Below are 19,426 nucleotides of genomic sequence, written 5' to 3'. Positions count from 1 at the left end.
ATTATAGATAGCGGTTTACTATCCTGTGCAGATTTTATTGAAATATGTGACCGAGATCGCAAAATTTAAGGAAGAGAATCCTGAATATGACGAAGTAGATCATTAAAAATGACTCTAATCTTTTTAATTATTTTACTAAAATTTATATCTTTTCTTATAAAAACGTACATTAGATCGATGAAAAAATGATACATGATGTTTAAAATTTCTAAATTTTCTCTTATTAAATGGCGGACTACAGAAAATATGCTAGTGATATTGAAAGGGCGGAGTTTAAAAATTTCTATCCAATTAGTAAACAACATTTGAATGAACCGAATAAAAGAACTGAGTTTAATATTGATTTTGGAGATAACTTTTGCTCGTCTAACTTCCAGTTTTATATTTCTGGAACTTTAACAAAACAAGATGGTCAAGCATATCTTGGAACTGATAATGTTAGATTAATCGATAATTTTATACCGTTTTTATTTTCTAAGATTGAAGTAAGAAAACACAATAAATTGATAGAAGAAGTCGAAAACTGTGGCCAATTAAGCACAATTAAAGGAACTATTTCGTATTCAAAAAGTGATGTTATTTCTCAAACTTCTAATGGCTTTGAATCAGATTTTAAATTTGGTGTTTTTGAAGCAGCTGGAAATTTATCTCATTTTGGATTAGGATTTTTTGAAAATGTTACTATTCCGATCTATAAAGGAGGATTTTATCTAAGTTTTATAAGAGCAGAAGACGATGATGTGATTCTGAAGACTGCAACTGGAAATGTTATGCCTGTTGATGGAAAAATAACAATTACAGATTTTTTTATTAGAGTTCCAATGATTGATTATAAAACCACGAGTAAAATTAGGTTGATTGATGAAATTACAAAAAGTCAAAACATTATGTTTAATTTTCTAGATTGGCAATGTATTGAACAAAAAGGTATTTCCGGAACAACTTATTCGTTCGATATCACAAATATTTATAGAAATATCTTCAATCCCAAGTTCGTTATCATAGGTTTTCAAACAGATAGACAGAATAATCAAGAAAAAAAATCCTTCAAAGTTTGATAGTTTGGATGTAAAAAATATCAGAGTAAAAATTGAACGGTTCTTATTATCCAGATGAATTACAAAACTTAAACATTTCAGGAGGTCTTTTCAGAATCATGTATCAGATGTATCAAGATTTTAAGAAAGTTTACTGTAATAATAAGGAAATGTATTACAATCCTAAAGAATTTTTAGCGAATAGACCTATTTATGTCATTGATACAACAAAGAGTATGACAAATATTTCTGGTTCAAAGAACGATATAATTATCAACATGGATTTTCAAAAAGCTGTTACAAACGCGATTTGTTATGTGGTTGTGGTTTCTGAGAAATTTTTTAGCCTATGATGTGATTAAGAACGATATTAGAGAAATTCAGTAAAAATCACGTTATTTTCACTATTATTCATCGGATAATTTTAAAACTTTACAGAATTGTTAAAGACATTGATATAAGTATTCATTTTTAATTTCAAAAGAATATCTTAAAAAATGGGGATGATATTAACAAAAAACTATTCCAAGGTCATCTTAAGGGTTGGACCGGAAGTTATGATTTTAAAAAATACTTTAATATTTACTGATCCTATATACCAAATTTCAGCAAAAAAGCTCCAATAGTTCTCGAGATATAAGAGTTTTAAGATAAGGGATGATTGGGGTAGTTTTTGAAAATTTTGTTATTTTCATGAAATTTTAAGTTGAACTCGCTTGTTTTTTTTGAAGTTTCAGATTTTTCTGATAATTTTTTTTTATTTTTTTTTTATGAATATTAAGAAATAGGGGATGATTTCACCCTTATGGATAAGTTAAGTCGAAAGAGTTAAGTATTTACTATATGTGTACCAAATTTCATTAAAATCGGTTGAGTGGTTTTTGAAATATAAAATTATTAATAAATTTGTAAACTAGCACTCCTAATTGAACAACTTAATATAGCCAGAGATATAGCTTATAACTTTCGAGACTCTCCGTAGCTCAGTTGGTAAGACGCTTGCCTTCAAAGCCTGAGGTTCTGGGTTCAAATCCCAGAGCTTCAGGCGCGCTTTTTTATTGAGGAAGACATGGTTGTCGTTCAGTGGTTGGGGACAAGTCTTTACACGAGTGGCCATAGTGTAATGACTATAGAACAAGCTGAGTAATGACAACTGTGGTTGGCGCGCCATTTGCTTCCTCACCTTTCCACACTTCATTCCTTAATTCCTTCTCTTCCTTAATTCGTATATTCCTTCTCTTCCTTAATTCGTTCATTACATTCATCATTCACATCATTCATTAATACAACATTACACTTACAAAACACCCGACACAAATTCCCTAATTGTATCTCTCCATCAACTTCTACACAGTAGTTACCAAAGAAAAATGAGACTTGGGAACAAAAAAATTCCAGAGTCTAAGACCCGAATTACAGCTCCTAGCCATTAACTTGGTTGGACAGTAGCAGTGCAGGGCCAAGTCTCTAAACAATAGACACCGTAGAAGTTGAATGTGATGTGATTCCCCATAGCGCAAACACGCACACTAACAACACTACACCAAAGACACAATCATTCATTTTGTCTTTTACAATAATTGATGATGTTCATATTATTCTCTTTCATTCCTTCTAAAACTTCAAAAATATACTCTTTCGCTGATGAAAAATCTCGATTTCTTCCGGAATAATCTTTATAATCGTACACATAATATCCTAAATAGTTGTACAATAGAATGAAATTATTTCTATTTATCTCTGTTGTAGAAATGTAAACACAAACATTTGCGCTGAAAAATTTATATCTCGGCAGACTTAGTTCCATAATCTCCATTTATAAAAAAATCTTTTTGTTTAAATGGAAAGAGTATAATGCCAACTGTTACAAGTGTTCTAATAGAGGAGAAATTATCGATAAAAGATATTTAGTTTTGTAGAGGTTGTAATTTAATTTTGTTAGAAAGACCTAAACCTAAGAAATTTCGAAATAAATTAACACATTTGAATAACCTGCTTACAAAATTGCAATATGGAGACAAGAAGCAAACAAAATTTGTTACAGAATTTAGAAAACAGAATAAAAATTTTTACTTATCTCTTGGAACCATTGACAAAATTATTTTCCTTTTCAAAGAATACATTAGGTTTGTAGGTATCGATACACACGTTTATTATGAAAAGATATTACCTGTATTTTTTCATTATCTGGATGTTGAATTTGTTTATGATTTTGAACCAGAAATCCTCGATGATTTTATAGTACATTTGGAGAAATTAAACGAAGAACCTCTTGAAAAGAATGCGGTTTTACTCACATTCTCCCCGACTTCTCGAGTGAAGGTTAGCGAATTTCATTTTTTCCGTCTTTAAATTTTTTCTATTTAAATGGAGTTCTTGAAGGAGTTAAATGATATTGGAGAATGTAAGTTTAAAGAGTATAAGAAGTTAAATGAATTGGAAGAAAGGAAGAAACATAGAATCTTGAATTTGGAGAAAATGAAAGATAAATTCGGGTTTACAATAATTGCCGAGTTGGAAGATTGTAAAGTACACTTGCCGAACAGATTTTTGACTGTTTTGGATGAAAAAAAGATTAAAGAATTAAACAAAAATGAAAAATTACACTTGATTGTTACTGGAAAGAAGACTATAAAAGATAAAGAAATTATAACAATTAACTTTGTAGAATAAAGTCTTAACTCTAAAACTTGCAGTCCCTCCCCACGTCATAGTACTGTTTTGATAACCATAGTTGGTGTCTTTCTTCATAGGAATCACATGGAATATTATCTACAGTAATACCTTTTGTTTCACACAAAATGTGGCTATATTCTATAAGAAAAATTCTATAATGCTCTTTAATGAATTGTGTTGATAAATCTTGATACTCACAAAAATTCCTAAGAAATTCATCAATTAAGTCTTGATTATCTTGAAAGAACGTATAATATGGGAAAAATGTCATAAAAAAACGATGAAAACTCTCTGTTTGTTTATTTTTTACTTTCTTTTCAATATCTTTCGTAATTATATTAAATATGTAATCCCTTACTTTTTTAGTTTTTTGCCGATAGTAAAACACTCCATTAGACGTTTTTTTCTGCAAAAGACTTTACAAGTTCTTTGAATTCTGTATCATTTAAGGAAAGTATCAACTGTTCTTTAAAATGTTTTGGTAATTCGTTGAAATTCTCCATCTTTGTTGCACTGTTTTAATGCTAGAAACTGAAGAGAGCTTGGTGAGTTCATGTTGTTTATTTAGTAGAAAAGTTTTTTATTAAAGTACAGTATGTTTTTAGTAAAAATGTTTTAAATTGATTAAATTTTATTAAGATAAATCCTTTATTCGTAGCAGATTTGACAACATTTTACAAAGCACAGCTTAAGAAAGTAGAAGCAAACAGCTGTAGATTTGGTTAATTTTTCATTCCACAGAGTAGATAGTAATGTACCGATCGCTTTTGGAGACGAACGACTGTAGATTCGGTTAATTTTTCATTGAGATTTGCTGTGTTATTTCTCAGCTTCCTTTATGGTACATTGAACAGTATTTTACATTGCTTTTCGGTCGGCTCCGAAAGTGCGCCAGGAACCCCATATTACTATCTACTTACGTGCGTACATGTCTACCACTGCTTGTTCATCATGTTAAGACATTTTAACTTCTATCTAAGATCATCTTTAAAATCTTCCTTTCCAATTAGTTTAAGATAAGCTGTGAGCAGAACTAATATTACACCATAAACAAAGATGAAATCCAACTAGTATACTCTTTTTAAATATAAAAACCTCATCTTTTTACATAAAAACTTATATTGTTTTAAATAACTTATAATAGACTTTAATTTATTGTAAAGTATAAATTTCCAAAGTACTCTGGTGTATAGGAGATCAGCTGAACACTGCCAAACTGAAATGGTGAGATCCAGAATTAGATGAAATCAAATTGTCCAGGTTGTCAGCTTGTTAAACCTTTCCTCCACGCTGGTTTTCCTCTGGAAATAAAAGGCTTGGGATTACTACAATTAAGATTGCCAGAAAAAAATCTTCATACATTGGTTTCATATTTATGAAAAAATTGAGGAAGTAAGGCAAATTGATAAAACTAAGTTTTAAAATGAAACTTTTCATCAACTAGCTGGTGGTGAAATGACTCTAGAGCATAAATAACTTTTTAGAATTAATTCAACCAAGTTTCGGATGATTGAATACAAACATGATTAACTAAGCACATTTTAAATCTATTTTTTCTCTTACGACAAGACGCTGATAAACCACTCATTGCACTTATTCTTAAAAAGACCTTTCCACTGCTTCTGGAGTGACAGGATATTAAGGATGAGTAACATTAGGGGTAAAGGCCACCTCCTGTCAAAATCCATGAGAAAGGATTACGGGCATTATATCTGTCATGGCACTTTGGAAAATAGTGGGCAGGAGAAGCATGTCATTATGTCCAGCCTAGCAACTGCCTTTAACACTTAGGGAGCCCCACCAACCCTAACAGTTATCCTTCATAGTAGACTAGATCTATTGACTACCCTTGAACTTCAACATCACAACATTTGCTGTTAGTGATGTGCCACTCCTGAACATCCTAAGGTAGTCAAGATTTAAGTGCATATCAGATTTGTTTAACCAAGATATAAACCAGCTAGAAGTGAACCCTACTTTATATTATTTTATATCTTAGGGTTACGTTTAATTATCAATAAGTAACTGGCAGGCATGCTCTACATCCTGTCAAGGGTTTATAAACACCTTGTATTAACTCAATAAATAAAGGTCTAGAAAAAACATGAGTAGCTCCTAGGAAAAAAGTAAGGAAGACACAGAACTTATTTATGAAACAGCGCTCTTTGAAATGAAACTTGAACAAATAGATTATAAACATACTAAAAGTTTGTATGCTGCCAAGCTCTAACCTTGATTAAGCAATTAACATTTTCATCAAAGTGAATTAGATAAGGCTCTCGGATAAAATAAATACATTTTACTAACAGGAAACATTGATGATATTGATATTGATAGCCAGCAACCAAACGGAAATAACAAAAACAAGTTATTCTTTTGATATTTAGGTGATGCCCCATGCAACCACTATCAGATCACACGTACAGTTCTTTGCTTGGCTTGATTATGAGTTTTGTTATAAGTGCGAGTTGATGACACAAAAAGTTTTCTCAGCATTAATCAACTAAGATGTATCAGATCAAGAAGAGGAAAATGTGTCAAAAAACATCAACGAGATCTTCCACATTACAACATACGATCCCCTCATGGTAAGGGACGTTTCAAAGAGGAATCCAGATTCTGGTCCACCCATATGAAAGAAGCTCGCAAGGAGTTCGGAAAAAAGATGAAACAAACAGATATAATTAAGAATTTTTAAGGCTTTGCATTCATTTACTGTGCAATGTTCCTAAAATTAATAAATACACACTTAATAAAACAGTATTAACATTTTTTAAATATCCCTAAGAATCTAACCCCAAAGTTTCGTTTCAATAAGGTACCGTTATCTGCGGTTTCACAACACGCGAAAAACCTCTGTGACTACAACTGTTACTCATTACAAAAGTTTACAGTAATTTTGTTTTTACCCTTCTGAAAAACTATGTTGTTTGTCTCTCTACCAGTGGTACAGAGATACAATCTCTTCCAGTTGGACATGAGACCTGTATTAAACTGGAAAACACTTCACAGTGTAGGAGTAACACACAACCAGAATCTTAATAAGTAAAGATAAAGACATCTAGCTTGTACTTACAACTTGCGTAAGTGCTGGATATGTAGCTGAGGGGCAGAGATAGTAGAGCTATCAGAGTCCTCACACTTTCTGGTGTGGTAAAGCCAGCCCAGTGTTGGCTGTAGCAGGCGGTTCGGATCTCTCCTCACCTCCACACAGCTCTTCACTCTCGGCTCTTCCTTCTCTCGCTCTTTCAGCTGTTTTCGAGCTTTCAGCCGATCTGTGAACCTTCGATCTTCATACCTGCCATACATATTTCACACACTTGAGAATACTCATTTACAAACACATATAAGTGTATGTGGTCACATTATGTTATCAATTACTTCAAATTAAAAAAGAAAGTAAACATACTTCCTAATGTTCCTTGTTTTCTTTTTGTTAATCTTTGTACTTAATAACAAAACCCAATACATAGGTTGTTATGGACCTACATCTTGGTTTCCCTGTTTACTAAACTATTATTTTAATGTATCTTTTTAAAGGAGCACAGGACAAGACAGTAAATATATGCGGTATTTTTATTTTACTAACAAATGAAGTACCACCATTTAGAAGACTGATTACATTGCATGTAAAAACCCATTCCAATAATCAGAGAGTGTTGTCTCATACATTGATGCAAATATTTACTGAATAAATTGAGAAGCCAGATTTTTACATGTCAAGATTCAAGGCGCACAGATATAATTAAAATGAAAGACTTTGTTTTGATCTTGGCATTTACTTGGAACTAGGAACCCATGTATCCTAGTTAGCATAAGTGAAATTTGTATTATGGCATTGATAAAAGATAACAACGCTTAGAAAATTTAAAGAAAACCACCACAAATGAGAAGATTGAAAATACTACAGATATAGTGAATTTCCTTAGTACCTACTATCAAATCCAACAAAATACAGTAAAAAAATGTTTGCATTGTAATGCAAAACTTATTTTATGCCAGCAATTTATAAATGTAATTTGCTAAGAGCCAACTGGAGTTTTCCATCAAAGAAAATGAGCTGAAGACGTCAAAAAATAAACAAACTCATTTGGAAAAATGAATTTATATCTGCAAAACAAGAAAATGGTTGATAAATACATAAAACCTACATAAACACAATAAGCATGTTGGTAGCCTTAAAAAGAGCAAAATAGGTCACCCCCTTGATTGTCTGACCAAAGTAAAAGTTGAGTCGGGCTGAAAGTTTGTCTGTGTATGTGTATATATTTTCTTGATTGCATAAACAATACAAATTCAACTATGGTGCCAGAAATTTAATTAATTCAAACAAGTGCTCTTATATGCACAATACCTGAAATGAGTACCAAGCACTGATCCTTTAGCTTTGCAGTGCTTGTTACCAAAATAAAATTGTATTCAAAGTACATATAAAAAGACACCTACATATTCCTGTAGTCTCTGTTTCAAAAAAATAGCTTAAACTGAAAATAATTTCTTATGTTCCTAGAAAAACAACTACGTTTCTTTAATCTCATGTTTCCACTTCAATAAGGATATTCAAGATGAAACAAACGAGTCAAACAACAATTTATGATAAACCAAGTAATTGTTTAGCTAGACTCAATATCATACAGTGAAATACACATAATTATGTTCTTTGCTATGCTGAATATTGGTTTAGTTGTATTTTTAAGAATTTACATTCCTACACAAATTTATTATGCACAAGTTACTAATAAATCGAAGAAATGGAATTAATCACCAACTGGAATGTCCCCTTCAGCAAGCACTAAAGTGATTCAAACTCTGTCATGAGTGACATGTTATAGCCCAAGAAAGGTAGAGACTTGCCAAATGTCAAAGATGTATTTTTCAATTATATAACTTAGTACCTGAAGTATTTGAGTAGCGTAGCTGCCTGTTGCATTGACTCCTGCTTCGCTTGGAGCCTCTCTGTTTCTTCAGCTGTCTTCATCGCCATCTCTTCGCTCAGTTTTTCCTGCCGATAACGGTCCACCAGTGCCCTCTTCTGTTCCTGTTTTTGCAAACCAATGGGTGTCAAAAAATGTTAAATTGTGTTAGTTTCATGAAGTAATTTATTTGTTCAAGATTTCTCTAATTTCTATTACCTATCCTGTTTTAACTGAAAACATTTAGATGTTTTTATACAGCAAGAAAATAACAATTTGTGAACAAAGAAGAAAATACATACTTTTCCTGTGTTTTTTTATCAATAGGACTAAATGAACTTGAAATTATGCCTTCTATTCAAAAGAAGCAATATTAGTTCATTAATAGCAATATTAGTTTCTAAGTCATTTAGAAACACTAATCCTTGAAAATAAATATCTTTGTTTAATGTTTCACTGCCAGATAAACTGGTATGACTGATGGAGTCCTAGATATAAATTGATATAAAAAAATACTTCAACTTGCATTGGCAAATATAATTACTACCTTTGTACTAAAAGACAAGTCATATTATCTCTGATCACAAATGTCTTATTATCAAATGTGCCATTAAAAAAAATCAAGTAATTTCAAACTAAAATTTAATAGGCTCCCTATGAATTAAAACTATTCGGACATTAAAAAATTAAGTTTATTTTTAAAGCATTATTTCCTAGACCAGGCATACTATTCTGTAGATGTTTTTTTATTTTAGCTAATATTAGCACATTAGATTTGAGTTAGTTATATGTCTTTTAGAATTAGTAAACTTTAGTTTTAAGAAAAATGTTTTTTTGATTGATTTGACAAGTTATATGTTTACCAAGCTAAGCCTCAAATGTAAACCTATGTGACACAGAAATGATACAGTACAAGTGTATTACTACTTTTTTTGTGTGTCTAGGATAGGTCATCCCTTGGTCACCCCATCATATTACTATATTTATTATAATGGTTTATTTTATCTAGTACATGCACTCTGAAACATTTGGGACACATTCTTATTTCAAGTTTCAATGTGTTACATCCTTGACTATTACAGAGAAGTAAGGATTATATTAATTGACTCAAGAGAATATCAAAAGAAATTTAAATATCTGTACTACCTTGCTTATAAGATGTACAGTATTCACAAAATACTGCAACATGAATGTCAAGCTTGAGCCGCTACTACGTACGTCTGATCACCAGTGCAGTGAGTATGCGTGTGTGCATTAGGTGATTGGCACAGAGCTGACAGAGCAGCTCGCCGTTTGAAGTTTGATGGTGACTGGGGGAGGGGACCTGTGCAATCGAGGAGGCGAGCAACTAAGTAATAGACAGTGGTGCTCCTTTTGGTGGAACACAAAAATTCACGATTGCATACTAGCCAAAGTCGGCATGGTCATCCCAACTACATCCTGCCAGCGCACCATTTATTTTATTTATTTATGTATTGTATACGGTTAACACCATTTTATATTACATGATAAATTTACAGTTTGGATTTAGATGGCTAACAATACAGGCATCTAATTCTATGTATATGAGGTTACCTCCGCCCCTATTACTATTAAATACATACCCTTATAGACCAAACACAAATTAACAGACCATGTAATTGATTTAAATAAATAATTAAAAAAGACGTACAACTTGTGCTAAATCATTACAAGTATTAAGAAACCTTATTATATTATAAATATATACAGAAATGGTTCTAATCAACAGGCAAGTTCAAAAATATGTCTACACTCTACATATTCCAGAATAAACAGATCACCATTCAAAAATAAAACTTGGAGAGTTCCTTTTTAAAAAGTTACCTCAGACATAGTAAAGAAATCAATGTGATCTGGTAAGCTATTTCCCAGGCGGTGAAGACGTGGCACTGAGCTGTGGTAAGAATACAGAGTCTGACAATATTTCCTCTCAAACATATGATTTGTTCTGGCCAATCTTGAGCAGCGAAAATCTATTCTCCCAAGTAGATCAGGAGAATCCACTGAAGATGTAATAATCTTTCGGAGAAGAAGTAAATCATTGATCCTCCGCCTGGTGCTCAGAGATTGAAGACCAAACTGATGGCTGATTTCATTCCTAGAACTCGAAGAAACTTCCTCTGTATGCTCTCAATGGAATCAATATGGCCTATCTGATATGGCGACCACACTGGTGAACAATATTCTAATATGGGGCGAACTAATTGTACATAGAGTGTTCTAAGCGCTACAGGGGAAAACCCATCTCTGGATACCCTAATAATAAATCCAAGAGCTGAATTTGCCCTACGGCTAATAAAGTCAATGTGGCTTTTAGGATTAAGTGAAGATGTCATAGTCACCCCAAGATCCTTAATCATAGAACATCTGCTGAGTGGTTTCCTCTCCAAGAAAGTACTCGAAGGTCTCCTCATTCATCCGTCGGGAGAAAGTAAGTACTGAGCACTTTGATACATTAACCTCCATTTTATTTCTATAACACCACAATAGTACACCATTCAAGTCAGCCTGTAGATCTCTGCAATCAGACTCCGAAGTGATCTCCTTGTATATTTTGGCATCATCTGCAAAGAGCAATATCTTGGAGTGTTTAATGACAGAAAACCATATCATTAACATAAATGGCAAAAAGCAAAGGCCCAAGGAGGGAACCCTGGGGGACTCCAGAAAGCACAGGGAAAGCTGTGGATTTCAAACCTCTGTATCTAACCACCTGATAACGATCACTCAAATAACTTCGAAACCATCGTAGCATGGGACCAACAACGCCCAAACTAATAAGCTTGGCTAGCAGATGTTCATGGCTAATCTTATCAAATGCCTTAGATAGGTCTATGTAGACACTATCAACTTGACTTCCTATATTGAAAGCAGATATGATGTCATCCTGATAAATAATGAGATTCGTGGCGGTTTGATCTTCCTCTCAAGAAACCATGCTGAGCAGTGGATATAGTGTTCTTGACAAAAAAAGAGAGTCTATTGAAAACCATGGCTTCAAACACCTTAGCTAGAGTCGATTGAATTGAGATAGGCCTGTAATTTCTTATGTCTGAGCTGTTTCCACTCTTATATATGGGCGTAACGTAGCTAGTCTTCAGGCAGTGAGGGAAAACCCCCAACCGCAAAAACTCATTGAAATATAAAGTTAAGTGAGGAGCTAGAATAGAGCTACAGTATCTTAATATTGACGGAGGTATCTCATCAGGTCCCGCTCCTTTATTGGCATTCAGGGGAGGACAGCACTCTCTCAAGTTCCACGGAAGAAATAGAAAATTCTGCAAGAGAAAAATGCAGTTAAACTGGTCCTCATATGAAGGACACTCAACATGCATCTGGTAGACAGATGAAAAATGCTCTGCGAAAAGTTCGCATATATCTTGCGGGTCATCTACAGCCCTATCGTTTAGATGCATTGTGTCATTTATCCCTGTTTTGCCCTTTGTGTTGTTAATGTGAGCCCAAAAGGCCTTAATATTATGTTGCATGGCGCTTTCAACTAAATCAATATACTGCCGGTAAACAGTGTGCAGTAAGTTCCTTACATTGTGTCCGCACACTGCAAAATTCTCTATATAATTTCAAACTATTTGTTGTTTTATATTTGCAATGCAGCTTCTTCTTTAAGGATACCAGTCTCTTCAAATCTTGTGAGAACCAACAAGGGAAGGTAGAAGCCCCACAAAACTTTAAGGGCGTATAAAATTTAATCAGGGCAGTAAGATTAGAGCAAAAGGTTCCAAAACGATGCCTCAACCTGCTCAGGACTAGTCAGTATTGGGTACTGCCAAAGTTGCAAGTTACGAAAGATTTCCTCCTCTGTCACTCTTACCATCTGTCACTGTATGGAAAGAAGCCATCTTACATGGGACGAAAGCTGTACAATTCTCTACCAGTCGACATCAAGGCTCAGAAGGGGAAGAATTTGAAGACATCACTGAACAGATGGCTGGTGACCAGACCTTTCTACACCTTGGAAGAATTTCTACACCGAAACGAATGATATATTGTACCTTTACTTTATCCATAACCATTGTAACTTTTGACGCCATTACATTTCTCAATGAAATTGTAAATAAAGAGATTTTGACTTTTGACATTGGACAAAGTAAGAATTGGTATTCTTAAGTCATCAGTTTGTCTATTGAAGACCTTTAATTTTAACATGGTATTTGGCGACCAATTTATTTAAAATCTCTTCCTCCTCCTATTTAACCCTTTGAAGGCTAGGTCAAAAATACTATTTCACATATCAATACGCCTACCATTAAATCCAGTTTACTTACTGCACTCAGTAATTGTTGTAACTCATCTGTAAATAGTAATATCTTAATGATGTTTTGGTTTTTTTACTTATAATTATATTTAAAATCATACAAAATATTTTGAAAATAAAACGCACTTTTATATTTACAATTGATTAGAAATTTTTAAGTTTTTATATATATGACTGGTAGAAATTAGGATGAGAAATACTTCAAGGAAACCATTATTGTTGTAAGAAAGTACGCATATTTTCACACAAACAGAGAAAAAAATCATGTTAATAGGAATAAAGTTTATGGTAATATTTTTCAAAACCCCTACATGCAGTGTTAACCTTGAAAAAAACTAATATAATTACAACAACCTGAAAGGAAATCGTTTTAATATTATACAAAATTATTACAGTTCAAAAGTTCAGTTGGGTGGACGGGAGGTTTGGGTCTATCAATACTAATTGTACTATTTATATATAAAGAAATTACTTGAAGTTTTTTCTTTTCTTCTTCTTCTCTCTTTTTTCTTAATTCTTTTTCCTGGTGCTCTTCCATTCTTTTTAACTTGGCAGCAAGGGTATGAGCCTGAAAATATAGTTTAATTTATATTAAACTAAATAAAGGGTTGATTATAAACTAATTGTAAATCTAAAATTTAAAAAATATAAAGTTAGATTTTCTTAGTTAAATAATTTGTATTGATACATACTTTCCAAATCTCAATCTTCTCTTTTCAGCCTTGGATCTCGTTTAATCGGAACAGTTTGTGATATAGGTTCCGGTTTTGGCTTCTCCTCAACTTTACTAAAACTTTGTTGTGATTTTTTCCATTCTTCCACAGCCCTCTTATTAGCGATTCTCAACCTTGAGTACTCGTTATACCAAACATCATGTGCCAATACCATTTCAATACTGATATCTATAAAAGTTCAAATATTTGTTAGAAACTAACATCATCAACTAAAACATGTTGAAATACCAATTTACCTTTTTCACACATTCCATTTCAACTAATTTAAAAGTTCTATAATTACATTTATTTCTGCAGATAAAGTGGGACATATATATATATATATATATATATATATGCTTGTGAAACTATTAAGTAAATTAGTTAATCATATCATGGATGGCACTTTGCTGACTTGCTTTGAAAAATATTAGTGAACTTCATTTTTATTTTAATAATTCACTACAGTGGAATCAAATCAAATTTTAGTTAGTAGCCTATTTTTTTTTTTATAAAGGAGAAGCCGATCTCCTATTATGCCTTATTCTGCTCGTCCTCATGGGCCACTGGCCTGTGCGAGGATCTTATCAAACAGAATAAGGGGGAGAGTCGATACAGTACAAGGTCGATGGTACTGATAAAAAGTGCAACGGTCACAGACAGGATTCGAACCTGCGCTATCTCTAACTCAGACTCTAAGTCCAACGTCTTAGACCACTCGGCCATCGGCCACTCCCAGAATATACTCTAGGAAAGCAAAACGTATAATAATATCTTGAATATTTGTTTTATATGTGTGTGTGTGTGTGTGTGTGTGTGTGTGTGTGTGTGGGGGGGGGGTGTGTGTGTGTGTGCGCGCGCATATATATATATATATATATATATATATATTCATCCATTCAAATCCACCAGGAAGACCAATTGTAGCTTCAATATCTTCTCCAACTGAGAGAATTTATTCTTTTGTTGATGACCATTTAAACAATTTGTGACTAATCTTCCTTCTTTCGTGAAAAATAGTCATGATTTTTTACACATTGTGAAAAATGTAGCTCAACCTCTTCCTGAAAATACTAAATTAGTAACAATCGATGTCAAATCATTGTACACAAATATTGAACACCAACAAGGAATTGATTCTGTTAGATACTACTTAAACAAACGTCCCAAAAATACACTTCCTTTGTCAGATTTTCTTTAAACATTAATAAATTAAAATTCTAACTATGAATTGCTTTAGGTTTCAAAATAACTTTTATCTACAGCAAAAAGGGACAGCTATGGGAACAAGAATGGCTCCTTCTTATGCTAATCTTGTGATGGGCAAGCTTGAACATGATTTTCTAGAAAACACAAACATACAAACCCATATTTTGGAAACGTTACATTGACGATATCTTCATGGTATGGACGTATAGTAACGAACAATTACAACATTTTTTACAATCACTGAACACTTTCTGCAACTTAAAATTTACGTGGGAGATATCTGATTCAATTGTGAGTTTCCTGGATATAGATATTTTTATTGAAAATCAGAAGTTGAAAACTAAGATCAATATAGAAAACACCAACACATTTCAATATCTACATTATGACAGTTGTCATCCATCCCATGTCAAAAAAAGCCATACATTCCAAAGAGTTTAGCCAAAATTTATGCAGTGACAAATATCACTTAGAACAATATATTGATAATTTATTATCAGCATTTTCCAAAAGGGGTTATCCACGCAAACTTTTAAACAACAAACTGAACACTAAATCACTATCAATTGGAACAAATAAATCTAAATTTGACAATAATGATCCAGTTTTAAAAAAAAATACCACTCTGGGCTTTATAAAATTAACAATATACTTCGAGTAGCATACAGTTTATTGGACAGCTCTGCTTCAACTAAAAACATTTTCAAATACATTCCAAAAATAAGATTTAGAAAACCACCAGTTTTGAAAGATATTTTAGTCCATCCAAAATTACCTAAGCACAAAGACCAAGAAACCATGACAGTTGGGTCACATCCTTGCAATAAACCCAGGTGTTTAGTTTGCAACATGTGCTCTACTTCAAAAACATTTACAAGTAGTTCTAAAAAAAAAAATCATACAGTATATTTGAAGACTTAACATGCGAATCAAAAAATATTGTTTACCAAATTCAGTGCAAGTTATGCCCTAAAGATTATATTGGCTCAACGATATAAATTCTCTTAGAACAAGGATGACAGGGCACAGGTATGCATATAAACATAAGAAGACAGAGCAACCTCTAGTGGCACATGGTTTAATACATAATTTAAATTTTGAAGAAACATATTCAGTGAAACCAATTAGAAAAATATCAGAAAATTTAAGCACAAACAGTCTAAGAACCATGGAACAAGCCCATCAACTCGTCAAAATCAAAATTTCCAAGTGGATTAAATTTGAGGTGACTTAGTCAAAAAAGTGAATTTATAAAATTAAATTATATGTTTACCATTCTACATAATTCATTCTTAATTTTCATTTTCTGTGTTGATGTTTTATTTTTATTACGTTCTTATAGCCCTATTTATATGTTTGTAATTTCCTGAAGACGGCTTAAGCCGAAATATATAGAAACTGTTAATACATTTGAAGATTTCTTATTGAAGATTAATATATATATATATATATATATATATATATGAATTTAGAACCAAAGGAACAGAATAGTACAATATCAAATAAGAGTTTAATGGTAGTATGTTTAAGACAAACGGATATTATGAATTTTAAAGCGCCTGTTAAATTAAATCAATTGTTTTGTATAAAAATTTTTTTATAACAGCACAAACAAATGATTAAATCATTTTAATATTTTAATCACCAATATTTTTAATTTATTTACATTTTAAGTTTTGAAGTCTTTGAGTAATCTTGATATTAAAACGTGTCTTATTTCAACCTATTCTGAAATAAATATAAGAAAATTAAAAGTTTTGGTAAAACATATAGTTTTAACTGTACATTTTAGAAAATATTATGTAAAAGATTATATATTGCATTATGGTCAGTAATGAAATGAACATTTAAAAGACATAGTTACCATATAACTTTTACTATACATTGAAAGAACGTCATAAAACCCATCTTAGGTGCCTTTTGACAGAAACAGGCTTCTCAGATCTGAGCATGTACGAAATCTTGTATATATATTTTCTAGATTGGGAAACAAGGTAAATGAAAATAAAGATATATTTCTCCCTTTTTATACCATCAATCAATGTACATGCAACAATGTCTTAGAAATTAAACTGCCACGTTATCAAGTTATGTGGCAGCTATTTAGAACAAAACATCAAATCAAATATGCACAAAAACAAAATAGTTAACAAACTGAAAGAGTCCAGTAACATAGTAACTAAAGCATTTAGCTCAGTGGCGTCAGCTACAGTTTTGACAAATATACACTAGTATACAGAAGGATAAATCATAAACACAAATACATAATATAATAAAGAGCAGTATTAGGATAATGTTTTTGATCATGTTTATAATAATAACCAGACTATATTACAAAGATTATAAAATATTATCAAGACTGATTAATGAGATGTTTGCACTATTGCAACAATTCATTAAGAAATTCCAAACTGTCATGCTCAAGTAAGCAGATCTTAAGCTTCTTGCAAAGCTTTGGTAGGTTCTGAATAATTTTGAGATGCTGGGGTAATTTATGGAAACATTTGGGTCCTTCATACTGAAACGAATGTCTTAAAATGGATTTATTAACTTTTGGTAATCTAAACATCCGTTGTCGAAAACTTCTAATGTAATGAAGAATGTTATGTGAATGAATGAAATATCGTTTTATTCCCAACCACAAGTATATACATGGTGCATACCTAAAGAAAGAAAAGAAAAAAATAAGCATATTGTTGATTAGTTTTTTAAATTAATAATCTTAAAATAAGTGTAACTAATTATAACTAAAAACACCTTGATATAATAAAAAAAAGGAAATAGTCTACATGGGCAAGAGCCTGTGCGTAGACTAAGTTGCAGTGTGAGCTAAGTTAATAATATGGGAAATGATAATGAAGAAGTTAAAAGAAAGTTTAACTAACATATTACGATTAAAAAAAAAAGAAAGAAACAATAAAAAAATAAATAAAATAACAATGATAAACATAGTTTATTATAATTTAGAAAAAGTAAGTCTGGGTTTCAGCTTGGAACTGTCTAATATGTAATATATAACTATCTCATTCTAATTATGTCTGAAAGAACTTGTGCCTATTAATAGTAGATGATTGGTGATGGTATGTGGGGGAGGGGTACAGTAAGTGAGTCGGTGAGAGTGTATTGTATTGTGTTATGTTATGTTGTGAGGTCAACGGCCAGGCCGGCCCAGAGAGATAACAGCCTCGGTGTCTTCCGAACCCCTATTGCCACTACTTAAATAAAATATCCGCAGTCCCACCCCCAACATGTAATTCCTTATTGCAGTTTTAAATGTATCAAAGAATAATATAAAATTTTAAGCAAAGGTAATTGACAAAAGTTTTTCAAAAAGTTAAATTTCTTAATTGATTTTCTAAGATTGCTTAGAAAATAAATTACATAATTGTCCCAATTTAATTGTTCATCCAAAATCACACCCAGGTACTTAAAATTACTAACTTTACCTAAAAATTGGCACAAGATATTCCATTACAATTTGTTTCATGATAGATTTAACGAAGTAGGCAGGTCGAAGCCTCTTAAGTCAAAGTTTATGAACTTGGTTTTACTAACATTAACTTTCATATTATTGACATTACTAAATTGAATCAACAAACATAGATCTTTATTTATGTTATTGTATAACTTTTTGACGTCTATTTCGGAGTACAAGAAAGCAATGTCGTCAGCGAAAGCAGTTATATTACCGAAAACATTTAAAAGGTTATTAAATTTATAAAATTAAGAAGAGGGTTGGTGAGGTAACGCACCGAGTACTGCCATTCAAAAAGGTTCTGTACTGGTTCAGAAACTCACATTCGCTTCCTCCATTTTATTTAAAAGAATTTTGTGATCTACAAGGTCAAATGCTTTTTTGACCATCAATCAACTAAAGCCCTGTGTTTAGTAACCATTATTTAAACAGTCGTAAATTTTATTTGAGAATTTAATTAGTGCATATTCTATTGATTTACCCTTCATAAAGCCAAATTGGTTTGGATTGAACAAATAGATGCCATGTAGGTAACTAATAAGTTTATTTCTTATTACTTTTTCTAACCACTTTGAAAAGACTGAAAGTAAGCTAATAGTTCTTAGGTTATCCAATTTTATGAAGTTTTCCTTTTTAAAGATTGGAACAACAACGCTAGTTTTTAATATTTCAGGAAACACCATTACTAAAACTTAAATTTAGTGTGTGTGTTAAAACTGGTACGATATGATTTGAAATAGCTTTTAACAAGAGAACAGTAAAATTGTCAAATCCAAAGGAGTTCTTATTTTTTAGGTGTTTAATAACGTTCAAAACTTCAATTTCATTAGTAAAATCAGATTGTAGTAAAAGTAGATCGAATTAAATTGCAATGGCTATAAATATACACTGTTTTAGTGATTGTCTTGGTCGTGGCAATATAATTCAATCGGAACCAAAATTACTCATACAAGTGAAAAGCCTATAACATTGCGTGCGTAGCCGGTAACTGCAAGTAAAATCACAAAGCAATATATCAGACACTCAATGCAGTTTTTGAATTATATAAAATCGTCGAAGGACATTGCGTTAAGTTATCTATCCATTGTATCATAAATGCTTTCACT

At 32.0% G+C, this 19,426-nt stretch overlaps 1 protein-coding gene across 1 annotated transcript; it reads right to left on the bottom strand.

Annotated features, from left to right (window-relative positions):
- Nucleotides 1–4,977: 4,977 nt before the first annotated feature.
- Nucleotides 4,978–13,633, bottom strand: LOC124355878 (coiled-coil domain-containing protein 112-like). The gene is made up of 5 exons (XM_046807033.1): nucleotides 13,616–13,633; nucleotides 13,396–13,491; nucleotides 8,609–8,751; nucleotides 6,790–7,011; nucleotides 4,978–5,014 (listed from the first exon to the last, which is right to left on the bottom strand). Exons 2-5 carry the CDS (start codon nucleotides 13,459–13,461, stop codon nucleotides 4,978–4,980), a joined length of 468 nt encoding a protein of 155 aa, XP_046662989.1. The 5' UTR covers nucleotides 13,462–13,491; nucleotides 13,616–13,633.
- Between the last annotated feature and the right edge of the window lie 5,793 nt (nucleotides 13,634–19,426).

The sequence above is a fragment of the Homalodisca vitripennis genome, chromosome 2 (genome assembly GCF_021130785.1).
Source record: "Homalodisca vitripennis isolate AUS2020 chromosome 2, UT_GWSS_2.1, whole genome shotgun sequence".
In the NCBI taxonomy this organism is placed as follows: domain Eukaryota; kingdom Metazoa; phylum Arthropoda; class Insecta; order Hemiptera; family Cicadellidae; genus Homalodisca; species Homalodisca vitripennis.
Note: the sequence above shows the minus strand (reverse complement) of the source record. Positions and strands in the feature narration are given on the sequence as shown.

Coding starts and splice junctions, on each gene's coding strand:
- LOC124355878 (XM_046807033.1), bottom strand. CDS start 13,461: ATGGAAGAGCACCAGGAAAAAGAATTAAGAAAAAAGAGAGAAGAAGAA. Junction 7,012..8,608: donor ACGCTACTCAAATACTTCAG/GTACTAAGTTAT, acceptor TATGTATGGCAG/GTATGAAGATCGAAGGTTCA. Junction 5,015..6,789: donor ATCCAGCACTTACGCAAGTT/GTAAGTACAAGC, acceptor TTTTATTTCCAG/AGGAAAACCAGCGTGGAGGA.